The sequence below is a fragment of the Leptodactylus fuscus genome, chromosome 8, assembly GCF_031893055.1.
Source record: "Leptodactylus fuscus isolate aLepFus1 chromosome 8, aLepFus1.hap2, whole genome shotgun sequence".
Taxonomy (NCBI): Eukaryota; Metazoa; Chordata; class Amphibia; order Anura; family Leptodactylidae; genus Leptodactylus; species Leptodactylus fuscus.
In genome coordinates, this window is record NC_134272.1 from 89,899,177 (window position 1) to 89,920,271 (window position 21,095).

General features: G+C 45.7%; 1 protein-coding gene across 1 annotated transcript; it reads right to left on the minus strand.

The window, feature by feature from the left end:
• Nucleotides 1-4,795: 4,795 nt before the first annotated feature.
• On the minus strand, nucleotides 4,796-20,743 carry SLC11A1 (solute carrier family 11 member 1). The gene is made up of 15 exons (XM_075285712.1): nucleotides 20,626-20,743; nucleotides 13,721-13,821; nucleotides 12,798-12,920; nucleotides 12,477-12,596; nucleotides 12,122-12,228; nucleotides 11,345-11,415; nucleotides 11,157-11,224; nucleotides 10,766-10,921; nucleotides 10,238-10,396; nucleotides 9,815-9,901; nucleotides 9,269-9,388; nucleotides 8,474-8,623; nucleotides 8,217-8,290; nucleotides 6,206-6,359; nucleotides 4,796-4,909 (listed from the first exon to the last, which is right to left on the minus strand). The coding sequence occupies exons 1-15, from the start codon at nucleotides 20,645-20,647 to the stop codon at nucleotides 4,796-4,798; spliced, it is 1,626 nt and encodes a 541-aa protein (XP_075141813.1). The 5' UTR covers nucleotides 20,648-20,743.
• Between the last annotated feature and the right edge of the window lie 352 nt (nucleotides 20,744-21,095).

The window sequence follows — 21,095 nt, forward strand, 5'->3', positions numbered from 1 at the left end:
TATACGTTGCACAGGTGCCTGGAGGTTACACGTCAGAGGTCACCGCCACTTTTCCACGCTACTCGCGACTATAAAGCTACACCCTCTTCTTCTATCTCTGGAAGTGTTGTGAAAAACGGATCTGAGCTACAGCGCCAATCCTGTCAATGCAATACCACTAGAAACAGCAGGAGAACTCTGCCCCCTGCTGGCGACAACTGGCACCACCTCTTGTTTCAGGTTATTTACATAAATGCAGGACGGTGGATTCTTCCCAAATTCAGGCTGGAAGCAAAGAGGTGGACGACACTCTAGAAATATCCGGCCCGCTGCAAATATGGCGCCTTGGCTGCAGTGCAAATGTCAAGGTAAAAGATTGTATAAAAAATGGCATATTAGGGAGAAAATCAAAGTAAATGTAGCCCCAGGGAATATTGAGGCCCCCCCTGGACCACCAGGAACAATGAGCTTCCCACTGGACTATTAGAGACATTGAAGATCCCACTAGACCACCAGGAACAATGAGGAACCCGCCAACTACTGTGAGACAGAATCTGCTGCAACATCGTGTATGATCAGACTCTACTCGACCATCAACGATGCCAAGTCTCCCACCATATTGGGTTAGATTACGGAGAAAAGCAAAATATATCTCCCCCCCCAGGAAATATTGAGCCCCCACTGCACAGTATGAGACATTGAACATCCCCCTGGACCATAGAAGTCAATCTCTGGCCCGCAATGTAATTATGTTTGGCCAGCGAGACAAAAGCAAATGTCTACTCGAGCTGCTGCCGGGAAACAGCGCCTGCACCGCTGATACTACAAATCCCAGAATGCTCTGCTTGGGCGTTGGCGAGTCAGTCAGGACCCACAAGTCACATTGGGCAACCCCTTCCAAAAATGGGCAAAGGATTGGTGGGAAACAGAATCTTTCCAGAAAAGTGGGAGCAGAATATGTGACCAGAAGTGTTAGTGTTATGTGCGGAGCCAACAAAGCTGTAACCAAAGAACAGAACCGAAGAAGATTCTCCGAGAAGTACAAGGACCTGGACACATCGCCAGAAAGGAGAGGAGATGCAACAGCGGTACTCAGTATACTCCATGGGGTCTGCCAGTGTCTGTGGGGAACCACTATTTTAGGGGTCCGGCTCTCTGCGTTTGGGTCCTTATCTGGCATTTCTGGGTGACATCACAAGGCGTCTCCATGTGCTGAAGCGGCAGCAAAATTAATCCGTTTGCAGTTGACATGTCAGGTGCAGCAACTAACCCCCGAATGAACTCCATTGTAATGACACGCTAAAGTCAAAGGATGGCGCTGCACAGTTTCCCCTGACACAATGCCCTGCACCCCTAATGCTCTGTGTGTTCGGCAGCAGATGTCAGTGTGAGATATTATTCTCCATGATGAAGATGAAACAAGATCAGACAGGAGTCGTCTCAGCGATGAATCTGCTTCAGTCCGAGGATCTCCTCAGCTCTGAGACAGACGGTGATGTCTCCAAGGAGGGGTGTCCAGTATCCGGACCAGATCCGACTCAGAAGAGATGAGACTGTGACAAATTGTAAGGAGCTTTGCTTGTTCAGGATTCCATATGAAAAGGTTCATTGTTACGTTTGATGGGAAGGAAAAACTTCCTCAATTCTGGACATTTTCCCAATAAATATCAAGGTTGGCCCATAAGTTTGTCCAAATTTTTAATTTTGGCCCACTGTGTATTGGGGTTTGACACCCCTGCACTAGACCATCAGGGACAATGAGGCCTCTATCAAGGAACCTGAGATAGTATCAGATCTACTAAGTCCTCATGGATTCCTCGCTACACCACCAGAAACAATGAGCTTCCCACTGGATCATTAGAGACGCTGAAGATCTCACTAGACCACCAGGGACAATGACAAACCCACCAAGTATTTTGAGACCTGAAGACTCCCCCTCCCCCCTGGACAAACAATGAGGTTCACAGTGGACCATTAAAGACATTGAAGATCCCACTAGACCACCAGGATCAAAGTGCGACCTATCAAGGACTTACAGACAGTGTCAGAGTCACTAGAGCATCATAGATGATGGGGCCCCTACTGAAGCTTCAAAGATGCCAAGATGGACCCCAAACTGGTAACTGAACCTTCTGCTGAATATTCTGGAGTGAGAGGACCTCCACTAGCCCACCAGGGACCATAAGGCCTTGCAATGGACCTTCAGCATTGTTGAGACTCCTGTTATGAGAAAGCTACAGATGTCCATGTAAATCAACAGCCGACACTTCCTGATCTTTGGTGTTTGGGGCGATGATCATGTGATCTGATTATTATTTGTGATATTAAAATGACAGATTTTAGTTCAATGATTTTTATTGATTTATTGATTTTTTTTTTCACTGTATTTTTTTGACTGTAGTCACATGAATCCACTTTATGACGCCGCCCCCAGAATTGTGACATCACAGACCTGCATAAAATCATCCTATCCTGTACTCCATCTACATCCAGAGCTGCATTCATAAATCTGCCGGCTACTCCGTAGACTCTCTCATCACTGACAGCCATATACAATATACGACTAGAGCTGCATCTCGGCAAACCATGTTTGGTACAAACCAGCAGGGGGCAGCAGTGACATCCTGCAGCGGACAGAGAACCATCACCATTCTGATGCAGAATTGGTGGTGACTAGAGTACAGTCTATAGTAACGACATAACGGAAAAGCATTTGTGAGAATCATGTGCCCCCTAATCCTCTCTGACACACAAGGCCAGCAGGGGCTAAAGATGAAATATTGCCCTGGTTATTCAGGTATCTGGGAAAGTTGGGTGTCAGCCACCCAGGCAGTCCTACTTCTTCATACTGGATGATACCTGTCTATGCTTTGTTAGGACCGGAGCAGACTGCTTGGGCAGAGTACACACAGGTTACTTGTTTTAGTCTGTGTTAGAAAAAACTGTATTTAAAAAAAAAATATTTTTCAATGTTAACCTTTTAATATTTTTTGTTCCTTCTGCCGCTTCTATAACACGTCTGTACGGTATGTTACATTATATGTATAGTATAGTGTGTTATGTATCAGTATCACTCTGGCAGGGCTTAATATGAGTCCTAAGTTGATCCCTGTCACAGCTCAGCTCCTTGCATTGCCGCGGCGCTCCGGCTAGTGGATGTGTAAGCGCGATGTGATGACGTCACATCTCGCTTACAACTGTGTTAGCGAGACTGCGGAGAGAGCGGCGGGGGAGCGAGGAGAAGGTGAGGATAAGTGGTTTTTGAGTGTAGACATTGAGGTGGAACATAATGAAGGGGGTCTATGACACTGGGGCAGATGAAGGGGGAGGGACGGCATGAAACTGGGCAGAGATGGGGGGGACATGAATCTGGGGGCAGAGATGGGGGGACATGAATCTGGGGGCAGAGATGGAGGGGACATGAATCTGGGGGCAGAGATGGGGGGGACATGAATCTGGGGGCAGAGATGGGGGGACATGAATCTGGGGGCAGAGATGGAGGGGACATGAATCTGGGGGCAGAGATGGAGGGGACATGAATCTGGGGGCAGAGATGGGGGACATGAATCTGGGGGCAGAGATGTGGAGACATGAATCTGGGGGCAGAGATGGGGGGACATGAATCTGGGGGCAGAGATGGAGGGGACATGAATCTGGGGCAGAGATGGAGGGACATGAATCTGGGGGCAGAGATGGAGGGGACATGAATCTGGGGCAGAGATGGGGGGACATGAATCTGGGGCAGAGATGGAGAGACATGAATCTGGGGCAGAGATGGGGGGACATGAATCTGGGGGCAGAGATGGAGGGACGTGAATCTGGGGGCAGAGATGGGGGAACATGAAACTGGGGCAGATATGGAGAGGACATGAATCTGGGGGCAGAGCTGGGTGGACATGAATCTGGGGGCAGAGATGGAAGAGGGACATGAAACTGGGGGCAGAGATGGAGGGGACATGAATCTGGGGGCAGAGATGGGGGACATGAATCTGGGGGCAGAGATGGAGAGGACATGAATCTGGGGGCAGAGATGGAGAGGACATGAATCTGGGGGCAGAGCTGGGGGATATGAATCTGGGGGCAGAGATGGAGAGGACATGAATCTGGGGGCAGAGATGGAGAGGACATGAATCTGGGGGCAGAGATGGAGGGGACATGAATCTGGGGGCAGAGATGGGGGACATGAATCTGGGGGCAGAGATGGAGGGGACATGAATCTGGGGGCAGAGATGGAGGGGACATGAATCTGGGGGCAGAGATGGGACATGAATCTGGGGGAAGAGATGGAGGGGACATGAATCTGGGGCAGAGATGGAGGGACATGAATCTGGGGGCAGAGATGGAGGGGACATATAATGTACGTGTGACTAGGAGGATTATACTGTGTGGGGGCACATGAAAAATGAAGGAGAATGGGCGGAGTCAACATAAAGTGGGTGGAGCTAAATTTGCCACGGCGCACTATACGCGCCGCACATTTGTCCCACTTCTTCAATAATTGGGAGGTATTCTTAAGGTTTCAATATTTTACAAGAGGTAAAAGTGCAGAGAGTGCAGCGAGTATAGAGGTAAAACTCCTGGAGTCGACCTACGGAGGAGCCCAGGACGGCCCAGGAGTCCAGAACTGTAACTGGAGGTCAGAAAAGTCCAGACTTGAGGATGAGACTCGAGGCCTTTCTGCTTCCATGAATTGTAAATATCATCGGCAGTATACGCACTCTCCAGAAGATGGCGCCACTGGTACATCATTACATGGAGCGGACAATTCTCCGTTTTTCCTAGGTCTATGATCTAGATCAGTCCAGAGAGCCCGCCATCATTGCTGTATCCCCGGCAGGTTATTGTAGTCCTCCGGTAATCCATAGGAAAACTGAATGTGATTGCTGCAGGACAGACATTCGGCTCCATGGGCGAGGCAGCAGGTCCAGAGCTGTGAATGGGAACAGGAACCGTTACTAGAATACATCATATCCCGGCTGCAGCCACTTCATCATGAGATCCGCACATACATACTCAGGATAAGTTCACACTCAGGAAACTGGCGCTGATTTTTAGGCAGGTTTCATTGCAATGGAGCGTCCTGGTGAAGACCACTGCGCCCAATGAGCAAATAAAACCAGAGGGCTGGCGCAGGGAGCAGAAGGTCAGGAGAAAGTCCGCCTCAAACTCCTCTTCATTTACTGAGTGTGAACTTACCCTAGACAATGCTCTGTGAGCTAAGACTGATACATTGTAGCAAACCAGCAGAGATATCTATAGCTGCTGCTGGTGTGTTTAGCTCACAGAGCATTGTCTAGACAGGATACAATCGTCTCCACTCTGACGCTAAGAGCACGACCAGCTATGTACAGTTAACCCCTTGGTGTCTGTAGTTTCATCTCTAGGAGCCATAACTTTTTTCACGTATGACTTTTCCATTGACGTAACTGTACGGGGACTTGTCTTTTGTGGGACGAGTTGTATTTTTTAACTACACAATGTAATTTGTGCTGCCGCATTCTGAGGCTGATAACTTGTTACTTTTTCATTGATGTAGCGGTGTGAGGGCTCGTTTTTTGCAGAGAGAGCTGTAGTTTTTCTTGGTAACAATTTAGGTAAATAGAACTTTTTGTTTACTTTGTATTCGGTGTTTGGAGAGGTGACGATAACCAACCTCAGTAATTCTGGCCTTGTGTAATCTTTTGGGTGGAGTTCATCATGTTGGATGAATAATGTGACATGTGATGTACATTTACATTGTATGGGTTTGCCACGGGATAAAAATTCGGGGAGTCCCCAAGCAGATTCCCCGAACGGAATACCGAACACAGATGTGAAGCCTTACAGAGGATAGTTTAGACTGGATACAATAGTAACAAACCTGCAGCTGTCAGACACTAAATAAGAATGATGAACGGATACAACGTATTATCTAGTCCCTGATCACATTGCATTTCAGTCCGTTCTTCTGATCTGTCAAAAACTATTGCCTATAATGGGGACAGCTGTTGTGTCCTCTGTGAGAAGGTTGCGCTTCCAGGACATTTTCGTCCACAGCTTGATACAGATTCTGTAAATGGAGGCTCTGACACAGATGTGAACACGGCCGTATAACACTGCAGAATTATCAGACCATATACTCTATATACAGAAAACCACAAGATCCCTTTAAATTTCCAATCTATTGCAGGATAAAAAAATTCTAGAAGAACTCCGCCCAACTGGATTGTGGATATGTTTTACTCACCAGGTACAATGTGAAGACGGCATAGAAAAGAAGAATTATCCCGACCACTATATACAGAGCGATGCTGTCCAAGGATGGGATGTAGACGGCCACGAAGTACAGATTAATGGCGATGATCAGCACAATGAGAGCGATGGCGATTACTTTACTGACTCTGCAAAGAAGTGGTTAAAGAAGATAGAAAATTAATGTAATATATATAGAGAGAGAGAGCGCAGCTCTGGAGTATAATACAGGATAAGTAATGTAATGTATGTACACAGTGACTGTACCAGCAGAATAGTGAGCGCAGCTCTGGAGTATAATACAGGATAAGTAATGTAATGTATGTACACAGTGACTGTACCAGCAGAATAGTGAGCGCAGCTCTGGAGTATAATACAGGATAAGTAATGTAATGTATGTACACAGTGACTGCACCAGCAGAATAGTGAGCGCAGCTCTGGAGTATAATACAGGATAAGTAATGTAATGTATGTACACAGTGACTGCACCAGCAGAATAGTGAGCGCAGCTCTGGGGTATAATACAGGATAAGTAATGTAATGTATGTACACAGTGACTGTACCAGCAGAATAGTGAGCGCAGCTCTGGAGTATAATACAGGATAAGTAATGTAATGTATGTACACAGTGACTGTACCAGCAGAATAGTGAGCGCAGCTCTGGGGTATAATACAGGATAAGTAATGTAATGTATGTACACAGTGACTGTACCAGCAGAATAGTGAGCGCAGCTCTGGAGTATAATACAGGATAAGTAATGTAATGTATGTACACAGTGACTGCACCAGCAGAATAGTGAGCACAGCTCTGGAGTATAATACAGGATAAGTAATGTAATGTATGTACACAGTGACTGCACCAGCAGAATAGTGAGCGCAGCTCTGGGGTATAATACAGGATAAGTAATGTAATGTATGTACACAGTGACTGTACCAGCAGAATAGTGAGCGCAGCTCTGGAGTATAATACAGGATAGGTAATGTAATGTATGTACACAGTGACTGTACCAGCAGAATAGTGAGCGCAGCTCTGGAGTATAATACAGGATAAGTAATGTAATGTATGTACACAGTGACTGTACCAGCAGAATAGTGAGTGCAGCTCTGGAGTATAATACAGGATAAGTAATGTAATGTATGTACACAGTGACTGCACCAGCAGAATAGTGAGCGCAGCTCTGGAGTATAATACAGGATAAGTAATGTAATGTATGTACACAGTGACTGCACCAGCAGAATAGTGAGCGCAGCTCTGGAGTATAATACAGGATAAGTAATGTAATGTATGTAGACAGTGACTGCACCAGCAGAATAGTGAGCGCAGCTCTGGAGTATAATACAGGATAAGTAATGTAATGTATGTACACAGTGACTGTACCAGCAGAATAGTGAGCGCAGCTCTGGAGTATAATACAGGATAAGTAATGTAATGTATGTACACAGTGACTACACCAGCAGAATAGTGAGCGCAGCTCTGGAGTATAATACAGGATAAGTAATGTAATGTATGTACACGGTGACTGCACCAGCAGAATAGTGAGCGCAGCTCTGGAGTATAATACAGGATAAGTAATGTAATGTATGTACACAGTGACTGTACCAGCAGAATAGTGAGCGCAGCTCTGGAGTATAATACAGGATAAGTAATGTATGTACACAGTGACTGTACCAGCAGAATAGTGAGCGGCCACAAAATTACGGGCGCAAAATTACGCGGCGTATACGCTCGGAACTCTCATTGAAATCAATGGGATCTTTTTGAGCACGCAAACTCTGACACGCTGTATACGTGCCAGATCGCGCTCCACTTTACTCTGTGTGAATTAACCCTTAGGGCTCGTTCACACGGAGTAAACGTGGCGCGCAATGCGCCGTGTTTATGGGACTGTTGCGCCACGATTTTGACGGTGCATGTTTGCGGTCGCGTTAACGCCACGTTTACTCCGTGTGAACAAGCCCTTAGATTGATTTATATTTGGTTGTCGGTAAGTTTCCAATAAAACCTACATGCCGTTTGTGAAATCGCGCATCAGCGGTCGCAGGCTGGTGAATGTCAGCACGGGGAGCAGAGCAAATGGGAGCTGGAAAACAACAAGTGAAAAATAATAAACCTTTCAGTTTAGGGAATAAAACTAATTCTATTCATTTATTGAGCTAAATTCAGACACTAGATCTCCAGACACCAGTAATAAGGTAGAAGGCTCCTCAGTATTTGGGGATGTCGCTCTTTTTACTCTACTATAAAATGTATTATATTGATTTACCAAAATGCTTTGCAGAACATTAAGGAGATCGTTCATTGTGGTCAGGTGACTGACATCCTGAAACGCAGCCACGAATATGGTGGGAATGATGGCGCAGGATCTGGTGAACAAGACCCGGTAAAAACGAGACCACTTCAGGTTCAGGAAGCCCTGGGTATAAGAAAAATAAGAGTTATAAGGAAGAAGATGGAGGAGCAGCGATGGATGACCCCATCATACTCATGAGCTATCCACAGAATTGGTCATCAGTGATTTGTGGGGTCTGACACCCGGACCCCCACAGAGCAGCCTCTCAGTGCCAGAAGTTACTAGTGGACGGGTGTCAGGTGCAGCTCCTATACAAGTAATAGGGGTGTCGCTGCAAGTCCCAGAACCACCACTATGTCAATCCAATTACTTACACGCACCCCCTGACCACTAGCAGCTGCTGCATCAGCTGATCTGTATGGGATCCGGGTGTCAGACCCCAACAGACCATATACTGATGGCCAATCCTGTAGATTGGTAATCAGAAGGAATATTCAATTTGGGGCTGGAAGGAAAACCCCTTTAACTTTAGTGGTAAAAGTTCTGTGTGGACCTGATACATATCAGAGGGTTTGCTACAATTGTATCCAGTCTAAACAATAAAAAGCTGCTGATCGGTGGAGGTCCCGAGGGTGGGAACCCCAACAATCACACATAGGCAGCTGATCCTAAAGACAGTCCATTAATGTAATCCCCCTACATAGTCAGTCATATCCCATATATCAGCAATGCAAACTATAGATCATCTATTATACTGTATATAGTCACCTCCATCACAAACTGCCCAGCATAGGTCCCCGTCATGGTAGAGCTCTGCCCTGCAGCCAGGATACCCACAGCCCAAATGTAGAGGGCGGCGGGGCCGAAGAAGCAGCCAAGAATAATGCCCTGTGCAGGGGGGAGAAGAAACATAAGATTGGGCACAAGGAGAACAAAGGGAACACTATATATATATATATATATATATATATATATATATATATATATATATGTATATTATATATTGTACAGTACAATGTATCTGTCTAATGCAGCGTTTCTCAAAAGTCTAAAAAAAGAGCACATTTTACCATCACCATGATTCTTTACTGGCCCCCACATAATATCATGTTGCCCAGGGGCCCCACACACTTTACAATACTCCTCAGTGTTACCTACAGACTTTACAATGCTCCCCAGTGGTACCCACAACCCCCCCCCCAGAATATCCTATCAATATCCTAGCAATATACCATCACTGTACAAGATAGGATTACTGCTTTAAGGCTTCCTGCAGATTTGGGTGTGAATTGTGTAGTTCATCTTTTGACTTACCCCGGAGTAAATGTCCACAGATAAGGACTCATTATTGGGGGGAAACACGTCGGCGTGTGGGCTGCTGCTGTTCAGACAGACATCATACTGGAAAAAAGGGACAAGATCGGTCACTGACTAAAATGGGGTAAATATAGATAACTTGTGGCCGGATGGCACTGTGTATACAGATTGGAGCATAGCCATAACAGTTATATGATCAAATTCTTGCTACCTACAGCCACCACAAGGGGGAGCTCACTGCACATAATTGTAACAAGCTCCCCCTAGTGGAGAGTCCAGGCAGAAAACACTTTATCTTTTAACCCTTTGGCTATATGACAGCTCCTCTGCAATGGAGATCCTGCAGCTCAGCTCAGTTACAATGGCCGCAGGTAGCTGCACAGGTTTTCAGCACTAGAGATTTACAGAGAATGCGCTCACCGCGTCCTGGTTGGTCTTCTGGTAAAAAGCTTCTGCAAATACGGACATGACGAAGAGGTTGATGATGAAGGAGACGACCAGAGCAATGGTGGACTCTATCAGGAAGTACATGTTGGCCTCGCTCACCTCCTGCTTTTTCTTACGATCAATATCCCGAGACTGAGGAGGTAGAAGAATATCAATCCTAGTCCTACATAGAGGTATATACTATATAGACACTATATACAGAGACTGAGGAGGTAGAAGGATATCAGTCCTAGTCCTACATAGAGGTATATACTATATAGACACTGGTAGAAGGATATCAGTCACAGCCTAGCTCCGAGCCTTTCCCTAGTATATAAGGCTATATCAGAGCTGTGTATGGTCAGCAGTTCCCTGACATATGACATTGTGTTATTGCGCCCCCTAGAGTAGCATTTATAAGGCATCCAATATTCCCAGCAGAACAGATAGACTTCACGCAGACGATGTCAGGGGCCCCAAACACTTGGCCCCCCAGCTTTATAAGATTGCTGGAGACATTACCTTGACCAGCGAGGAGTGCAGGTATATGTTGTGCGGCATGATGATGGCTCCAATGATACCAACAGCCTGGAGTAACTCCGCGGACCCACAGCCGGAGCAGTACGGGTAGAACATTCCCTTGATCACCTCTTTCTGGTCAGGATGAACCACCACATACTGCAAGACAGGGAATAAGTGACTAGATATGGAGGAGAGCAGGGGCTGTGCATTTATCTGAAGCCTGGGTGACTCTGTGACAAAGTGATGGCTCCATACTGCAAAAATGGCTGCTGTCAGTTATATCCTGGACAAGATCAGGAGGATGAACTGGCTGACACAGGAGGAAAATAGCCCACAGTGATAAAACATAGGGAGAAGAGGTGCTGTGTTCCCTATTACCCCCCACCCTCACCTCGTAGCCAAACGTCACCGCCATTATAGTGATGAGCAATGCAAAGAAAGCTTCTAGTTTCCTGAGACCTGGAACACACAAGGAGACAGACGGGGTTAATCTGGAGACTGTGGCGCGGGTGCGAGATATTGTAGGATCACATTGTCCACATCAGGTGTATCATCTGCGTGATATTCCCGTCATCTCACCGTATTTGTCCAGGAACAGGAAGAATAACGTGTCGATGATGGTGATGAGGACGCCGCCCCATAGGGGAATCCTGAGAGACACAAGAGCAATGGTATAAGACCCCCATAACAATGCCATACAGCCCCCATAACAATGCCATACAGCCCCCATAACAATGCCATACAGCCCCCATAACATTCACAGCCCTATAACAATGCCATACAGCCCCCATAACATTCACAGCCCTATAACAATGCCATACAGCCCCCATAACAATGTCATACAGCCCCCATAACAATGCCATACAACCCCCATAACAATGCCATACAGCCCCCATAACAATGCCATACAGCCCCCATAACAATGCCATACAGCCCCCATAACAATGCCATACAGCCCCCATAACAATGCCATACAGCCCCCATAACATTCACAGCCCTATAACAATGCCATACAGCCCCCATAACAATGCCATACAGCCCCCATAACAATGCCATACAGCCCCCATAACATTCACAGCCCTATAACAATGCCATACAGCCCCCATAACAATGCCATACAGCCCCCATAACAATGCCATACAGCCCCCATAACAATGCCATACAGCCCCCATAACAATACCATACAGCCCCCATAACATTCACAGCCCTATAACAATAGTAACCCAGATCCCCATAACAGTATCACTCCAATCCCTCCATCACAATGACTGTCAGATAATCCCAACCATATCTGTGTATCCTCCTGTCAGTCCTGATACATCTCCATATATACAGACAGATCGGTGTATCTCTTACCGTCCCGCTGACAGAAGGCTGAAGGCAATGGCCGTCCCAATGACCTCCTGCATGTCTGACCCAATGATGGCGATTTCCACCAAAACCCAAAGTATCCAGCGAGGAGCCTGCGGCACAAGTCATCATTTATCAGTGTCAGACATTCATCTGAAATTCGTTTCCATACAAGATGAGTCCAAAAATAAGTGATTTCAGCTCTTATTCTCCATTCACATCCAAAGCTGCTTCCAAAACTCTGCTGCTCCCGGACAGCGATTAGATCCAATGCTCAGGAAAGCAGCAGAATTGTGACTGCAGCTTTAGGTGTGAATAGAGAAGATACTTTTATGTACCTTGTAAATGTTATTGGCCTTACCTTTGGGTAGTAGGACTGGCAAACTTGTGCCAAATCTCTACCAGTTACCACCCCGAGCCGTATGGCTAACCGCTGACACACCAGACCAAGGAAGGTGGCGCCGAGGAGAACCCACAAGAGCTGCAAAATATAGATCAGATTATAGGACAGTTATATCTAGGCTACATCTGGTTCAGACTTCTGATAATCCTAAAACCAAAACAGCGCCCCCTCTTGGTACCCTTTTCCTTTAACCCTTTCCTACACAAGACTATAGCAGAATATTCCCTTCCCTCTAGCACAGTGTCCATTGGGAAGAGAGATGAATATGTTGGCACGTACCTTAAATCCTGCAATTGCCCCGCACTGCAGGTCGGACTCAATATTCCCCGGGTCCAGGTAGGCAATGCTCATGAGGAAGCCAGGGCCGGTGAACGCCCAAAGCTTGCGGAAGCTGAAGCCAGTCTGTGGGGAAAGGAGCATAGACACCAAGGGTTAATCCATTCAGTTAGGGGAGCTGCACCCCTCTGGTCACGCACCCTGGACCGGTTTGGTAATTTGATTTATTTATTATGTGATAAAAAAGTGATGACATCATCAGCAGGTCGGTCCCCAAAATTGGTGCAAATAAAAACTACAACTTTCCGTAAAAATAAAAACACCTTACACCGTTCCGTACATGGAAATATTAAAAAAAACGTTACGGTACTGACCCGCGGAGTGACAGTAAGTTGTCAATTTTACTATATGGCGAAAGCAGTAAAATCAAAACCCATAAGAATATTGGCTTGGCCCGGAGAGAGCTATCACTCCAATAATCTGCACCCTAATACATGGAAAGGGGGTACATTATAAATAAGGCAATCTATTAGATACATTGTAGCAAGTTGCACCATTTTGCCAACATTCCATAGTGTATTCTGTCAATTCTATAAGTTTGTGCCCCCTCCCCTCTTGCATCTACATGTAAATAATTCCTAATTTTTGTCCTTGGAGGTCCGGACAGTCCATGCCGGGATATTCATGCATTGGAATAGGATGTGCAACGTTTATCCACGATTTTGTGCTACAAACAATAGCGTCACAATGTATCGGGGTAACAATAGGGTTAACAATCTGTATGGCGAGGAAAGGTTCACGGTTTATTAAGAGCTGCAGAAATACAATCTATTCTACAAGGGTCTGTACACAATCCGCAGGATTCCTTTAATCCGGTATCATGGGAGCAGATTCTGGATTCTAAAATATTCAGATTCACAACTCACACTTCCCGTGGACGGGATGGAAATCTTCTCATCCAGATAGGTGGATCCTTCTTCCTTATTGGTTCGTGCGATGGTTCCATATCCGCGATTCTTTGGCGAACCTTAGGAAACAAATATGGCAGAGAATTCCTGAATATAGGCTCGTAGGTGTGAGGTGAGGAGAATCGGCTCGTGCTCATTTATTTCCTGTTCATTGAATATCTTCCCTCCTCACTGTAATCCTTCTTTTCTATAGACTTCTCTGCTGTGCACTTGTCATAGACCGGAGTCTTCTATAGGATTCTATCTAGTATAGATACACTGTATAGAGAGACCAAGTGGAAAAAACGGGATTTCTCTGTTCTGTGCAGACTTTTTCCAACTTTTTGGGTATGACAATATTGTATTTGTCATCACACTTTATGACTGGTCACCTGATCATCACTTGTGTGTGCGACACATGACTTATGTGACAAAACTTGTGGGAAGTTCTCGTGTGTTTGCGTCAACAGTTTTTGTCTTATCTGAAGAGAGGGGTCTCCTGTCTGTCTGAGGGGAGAATCCAATCAGGCAATTACAATAAGGGGGTCTTTTTGAAGAAAGTTGGGGTGCAGAAGATGTTTTGGAGCCAAATAAATTTCACTTTGTGATTGTTATTGACAGCTTCATTATGAAGTTATATGCTCCCCTCTGGAGCACGACCTCCTATGGTAATCAGACAGAGGCTCTAATAGACTTGCATTGCGGGTTTGACCTCCTGTTCATATAGAACACACTGACCCAAATTTATTAAACCAGTGTTCTGGTGTAAAAATGTCACTTTTTTTGGTGCATGAATGTTTAGTGTGTGCAACAAAGCAGCCATCATGTGCAAATGTTATGTGCAACTTTGTGTTATGTCAATTTTCCTTCTCCTGTGTTACATTTGAGAAAAGTGGGTGGGTGGAAATAAAGACAGGCCAGGGCTAGGATTCCTATAACTCATGCCATAAAACTGTCTTGAGTTATGCCTGAACTATGTGCCAGCCCTTGACTGGTACAGATTTTGTTGCTGGCCCATGGGACCCAGAATTATTTGTGCCTGCAACTCTCTCAATATTGGGGCCAACACATGATACACTGGTCTTAACCCCACACCCCCCCACACACACACACACACACACTTTGTATCACATCAGCGCTCCAGAAGGGAACACATAACTTCACAATAAAGCGATCCACGCCAGCACACTACTGGACACACAGGCTCATTTTCAAAATGGGACAAATAAAAAATGTATCGGTGTGAAGATTTATGACATGCAAAGCATGGAAAAGTAGCAAATATTTTTGCAAGTCAGGCGTTTGTGCAAAAATTTGCGCCATTTTTCTTTTTTATGGATAAAGTATGTTCAGTCCTAACACAACCGACCGCCCAGATATAGCAGCCGTATACACATATCTCAAAATGTGATGTGACTTTCATTAACTGTTGCAAAACAGTGTTAGGTGGCCGTGATCAGCTGCTCCGATGACAAGTTCGCCACGAGCCCTTCACGTCAGACATTGAGCAACCCCATGTTACACTATAGACTGTGCCATTGTGCAACTCCATGCTGCTGCGCTCCGTCTGCTGTGTCATTGCCTCCCATACACAGCAACTTTATGATTTTCCTTGTTTTGTACATTGTTGTTATACATCCTATTATTCCCTTTCTCTTTCTACATTTATGTTCCAGAACAAAGTCATATTTCTATTGATACCCAAGTAAGGGGAGAAGTTAGCTGCTTCCTCCCTCCCTGATATCACCATTGAGTGATACTTTGGCTCCCTTCTGTATTCTTGAGAACATTAGAGGCCATGAATGAGGGTTAGGTCTCGCCGATACCTGACACCCCTTAGAGAAGGCTCTAAAGCAGGGGTAGGGAACCTTGGCTCTACAGCTGTTGTAAAACTACAACTCCCAGCATGCATACTGGCTCTGCTGTTCTTGGAACTCCCATGGAAGTGATTGGAGCATGATGGGAGTTGTAGTTCCACAGCAGCTGGAGAGCTGTACATTCCCTACCCCTGCTCTAAAGGAAACCTCAGGCATATGCAGTATACAGAGAAAAGGAGGCCAAAAAAATGGAAAAATTCTCTTTTGGTCTTTGTCTGTAAGAAAAGCTGCTCAGGGTAATTGGCACATTGGAGGAATCCAACACAAAAAAAATCCACCTTGCTATCAATTCTCCCGGGATATTCCCCATGTAATAGGTGTCTGTCTATGTGAAAGTTTGTGTGTTTGGATGTTTGTTCCCGAATCACGCCGAAGTGTCCCAACGGACTATAGTCAAATTTCACACATACCTCCAATGGCACCCGGAAAGAAAGATAGGTGCATTAACATCACCGTAGGATGCCGGGTTTTTCAACTGTGAGCCCTGAAAACACGGCCGGTGGAGGCTGAAGGACCTGCGATGACGTCATTGCAGCCATGCGCGCTGTTAGCCCATTGGACCATGCGACAGAGGGGGCGGTGCTGTAGAGGCTCAGGCCGGCCGTGGACCCTTCACGCCAATGTGACATTGGAGCGGCCGATACAGGGGGCAGAGCTACAGCAGCTCACCCAGGGCACTGCGCGACACATGCAACATGGTGTCGCATATGCGGCCTCCCGGGTGGCCGGGGTGTTGGGGGGGGGAAGGGGGGAGGCAGCGTTTCGCGGCAGGGGGTGAAAAGGGAGGCCGGGGTAGCAGCAGCAGCAGCAAGGCAATAGGGGAGGGGCCAGAGCCGCGCTGCAGGTGAGTCGCGCAAGGAGGGAGGGGCTCGCGGACGAAGTCTCGGGTATTGCTAGTTCTATATACGTATAACAATTGTCTTGTTGCCTATGTATCCATCTCCATATGTAGCCTGTATCTCAGTTCTGATAGTAAATATTCCTGCAGCTCATGTGTATATATGTATATGGTGTATAGATACTTGTATTCACATGCTGTTCTGTATGTATTTTGCAGCTAATGAAGGGTTCGGTCACCAGATACTTTGCACCATTCAGTTCTATCACTAGTTGTGTTTGCTAAGATATAAAACAATAAAAATTCCTATGTGATGTACAATATATTTACAGCCCTGTCCTACTCTATTCTTCCCCAAAAGAGAGTGTCAGAGGCGGAGAGGACACCCCTGATGTGGCCCCGAGCTCGGAGAAGACTCACTGATGTGGATTAGGGGGAATCTGGTAAATGTGGTGCAGAGAGAATAACCCAGAGAATGGAGCGCCACCTGCTTGTGGGGGGAGATAGCACAACAGAGGTCCTGAAATCTGCGGAGGAATCGGGCAAGTATGAGAAAAACTGTGACCCCAAGGAAAGGAAGTGGCTCCGAAGACGGAAAGTGGCGCGTGTAAAGGTTCCTGTTGTTGCTTCCCAAAAACGCTGTGACTAGAACACAATGGTTAGGTTTAGGTTCCCCCGGCATGGAGGGGATCCAGTAAGTGACACTGCCTCAGTGCGGCCCCCCCACTGTGACCCTCAGCGCCAAATCCCACCCTGATTCTGCTTCCCATTGTTTTCAATGACTGCTACGGATTCTGATCAGTCGCAGACCCTGCAAGCGAGGGCCAGGAGCGCAGAGTAGTCTCCATTTGGGCAGGCGATGTCTTATCAGTGACATAGAGATGCAGGTAGACTATCGAAGTGATTCAGAGCCAATAAGGAAATAATCGTATTATAGAGATCCCAGTCCTGATATCTGGTGACAACGGGGGATAGAAATACCTGGACTCAAGATCTGGAGGAGACCGTGCCACTTGTTCTTAGAAATTTCCCCGCTCTGTTATTCGGTATTAATAGGGTTATGGTATGGGTGAAGGTGATTTGTCATTTTGGGGGGTCGGACCCTCATGGATCTGGTGATGTCATCAGTATTCAAGTCCTGGAAACCCCCTTAAAGTGGGGACCCTCTCCCTAAACTGGCAGAAACATGTGCACCCTCCATCACATGGACCCGGCCCCTATTGCATGGCCTTGAGGTGTCATGTTTGTGGTTTCCTGGACTAGATCTGCAGATTCCGCCCCATTATTCCTCCAGACACCAGTCTATACAGCTTTATGAGCCTCAGCAGATACAACCACTGCTCAGTATACAGCACAGCTTCCCGCCACTGCCGCCCCCGGGGAATTCCCCAGAAGATCTGTCCATGGAAATTTCTATATGTGTAATTATCCTCAGGCTTCCAGTCTACATTCCTCTAGTACTAGGTCACCAGCAACACAGGACAATGTATAGAGAAAGAGACGAAAGTGCAAAAATGTATCTAATCACAATACTATGTGTTCTCAGAGACTGTATCACCCATAATAGGCTTAGATACACCCAGCACAGTAGACAGTATCTCACAAGATAAGATTAGATACAGCAGTTCAGCAGATAGTATCACACATAATAGACTTATCTCATTATAAGTAAGTATAAATTACACTCATCTTAGCAGACAGTATCACACAACAGGATTAGATACACGGGCTCATCAGAAAACATAACACCCCATAGATACATTGGCTTATCAAAGAGTATACGGCTAAGTTCACATATGTGGTGGAGTCGCCAATGAACACAAATCGGCAAAGAGAAATGTCCTGCACGAGGGTCTTCTCTCTCCACCAGTTCAGCTTTGAAATAGCGGACACCTGGCGGACCCCAATATAGTAATGGAGTCAGAATGTGCTTAGATACAGGAGCTCAGCGGATAGTACGACACATGATAGGCTAAGATACAGCTCAGCAGAAAGTATCACATGTGACAGGCTTAATACATTGACTCAGCAGATAGTATAACACATAACAGACTTAGATACACAGAAAGTATCACAGGATAGGATTAGATACACAGCTCAGTATACAGTATCACACAGGATAGGATTAGATACACAGCTCAGTATACAGTATCACACAGGATAGGATTAGATACACAGCTCAGTATACAGTATCACACAGGATAGGATTAGATACACAGCTCAGTATACAGTATCACACAGGATAGGATTAGATACACAGCTCAGTATACAGTATCACACAGGATAGGATTAGATACACAGCTCAGTATACAGTATCACAGGATAGGATTAGATACACGGCTCAGTATACAGTATCACACAGGATAGGATTAGATACACAGCTCAGTAGACAGTATCACACAGGATAGGATTAGATACACAGCTCAGTAGACAGTATCACACAGGATAGGATTAGATACACAGCTCAGTATACAGTATCACACAGGATAGGATTAGATACAGCTCAGTATACAGTATCACACAGGATAGGATTAGATACACAGCTCAGTATACAGTATCACAGGATAGGATTAGATACACGGCTCAGTATACAGTATCACACAGGATAGGATTAGATACACAGCTCAGCAGACTGTATCACACAGGATAGGATTAGATACACAGCTCAGTATACAGTATCACACAGGATAGGATTAGATACACGGCTCAGTATACAGTATCACACAGGATAGGATTAGATACACAGCTCAGTATACAGTATCACACAGGATAGGATTAGATACACGGCTCAGTATACAGTATCACACAGGATAGGATTAGATACACGGCTCAGTATACAGTATCACACAGGATAGGATTAGATACACAGCTCAGTATACAGTATCACACAGGATAGGATTAGATACACGGCTCAGTATACAGTATCACATAGGATAGGATTAGATACACAGCTCAGTATACAGTATCACACAGGATAGGATTAGATACAAAGCTCAGTATACAGTATCACACAGGATAGGATTAGATACACAGCTCAGTATACAGTATCACACAGGATAGGATTAGATACACGGCTCAGTATACAGTATCACACAGGATAGGATTAGATACACAGCTCAGCAGACTGTATCACACAGGATAGGATTAGATACACAGCTCAGTATACAGTATCACACAGGATAGGATTAGATACAAAGCTCAGTATACAGTATCACACAGGATAGGATTAGATACACAGCTCAGTATACAGTATCACACAGGATAGGATTAGATACACGGCTCAGTATACAGTATCACACAGGATAGGATTAGATACACAGCTCAGCAGACTGTATCACACAGGATAGGATTAGATACACAGCTCAGTATACAGTATCACACAGGATAGGATTAGATACACAGCTCAGTATACAGTATCACACAGGATAGGATTAGATACACAGCTCAAGTATACAGTATCACACAGGATAGGATTAGATACACAGCTCAGCAGACAGTATCACACAGGATAGGATTAGATACACAGCTCAGTATACAGTATCACACAGGATAGGATTAGATACAGCTCAGTATACAGTATCACACAGGATAGGATTAGATACACAGCTCAGTGTACAGTATCACACAGGATAGGATTAGATACACAGCTCAGTATACAGTATCACACAGGATAGGATTAGATACACAGCTCAGTATACAGTATCACACAGGATAGGATTAGATACAGCTCAGTATACAGTATCACACAGGATAGGATTAGATACACAGCTCAGTGTACAGTATCACACAGGATAGGATTAGATACACAGCTCAGTATACAGTATCACACAGGATAGGATTAGATACACAGCTCAGTATACAGTATCACACAGGATAGGATTAGATACACGGCTCAGCAGCCAGTAGTATTACACACCATTTCCCAACAACCTGTAGACATTTGATTCTCAGACAATGTCCAGAAATGTGGAGAATCTCTATTTACCCTGGAAATCCTCTGTTATTACAGGATCAGTCCCGCAGCTAGAGGGAGCTATTGGGATATTAGGAATTACTGCCGGACATCAGGAAAGAACTAGTTAAGCAATTGCCTGAGACATTCTGCAAAATATGTCCAAAGTGACGCAGCAATGAGAAGACTCAGAAAGCATCCTAGTCAGGACACCTACCTTCCTGCGAGCAATCCTCCATCCTCCGCCCTGTGCTGAGGTCTCAGGGGGTCTGGATGAATTTAGTCAGATCCTTTTCTGCAGCAGAGATCACCAGGGGGAGATCTGCACCGACCTGAGCCTTTCATTGAATGACTTTCCAGCGAGCGCCCGCACACATTTATCTCAGTTTCACTCTATGAACTTCCCCTTTCACTTTATTAAAAAAAATGCTGACGGCAGGAGAGTGGGGTGAGCCTCGCTGGGTGCTGCCTGAGGCGAGTATAGAAAGCCCCCCCCCCCCCCTCCAAAAATAGATACCCAACCCAGATATCTTTGGTTGCATGAACGGGCTCCCCTAAATAAAATTGTAGGACATGCCCCCCATTTGCAGATCTAAAAACCCACATATCTGGCCTCCACAGGATACACAACCACCTTCATTGTGGCCCCAGTTCAGTATATGGCCCCTACACAGTATATGGCCCCTA

Coding starts and splice junctions, on each gene's coding strand:
- SLC11A1 (XM_075285712.1), bottom strand. CDS start 20,647: ATGGAGGATTGCTCGCAGGAAG. Junction 10,922..11,156: donor CGGTGACGTTTGGCTACGAG/GTGAGGGTGGGG, acceptor CCTGTCTTGCAG/TATGTGGTGGTTCATCCTGA. Junction 9,389..9,814: donor CTGTGGACATTTACTCCGGG/GTAAGTCAAAAG, acceptor CCCCCTGCACAG/GGCATTATTCTTGGCTGCTT.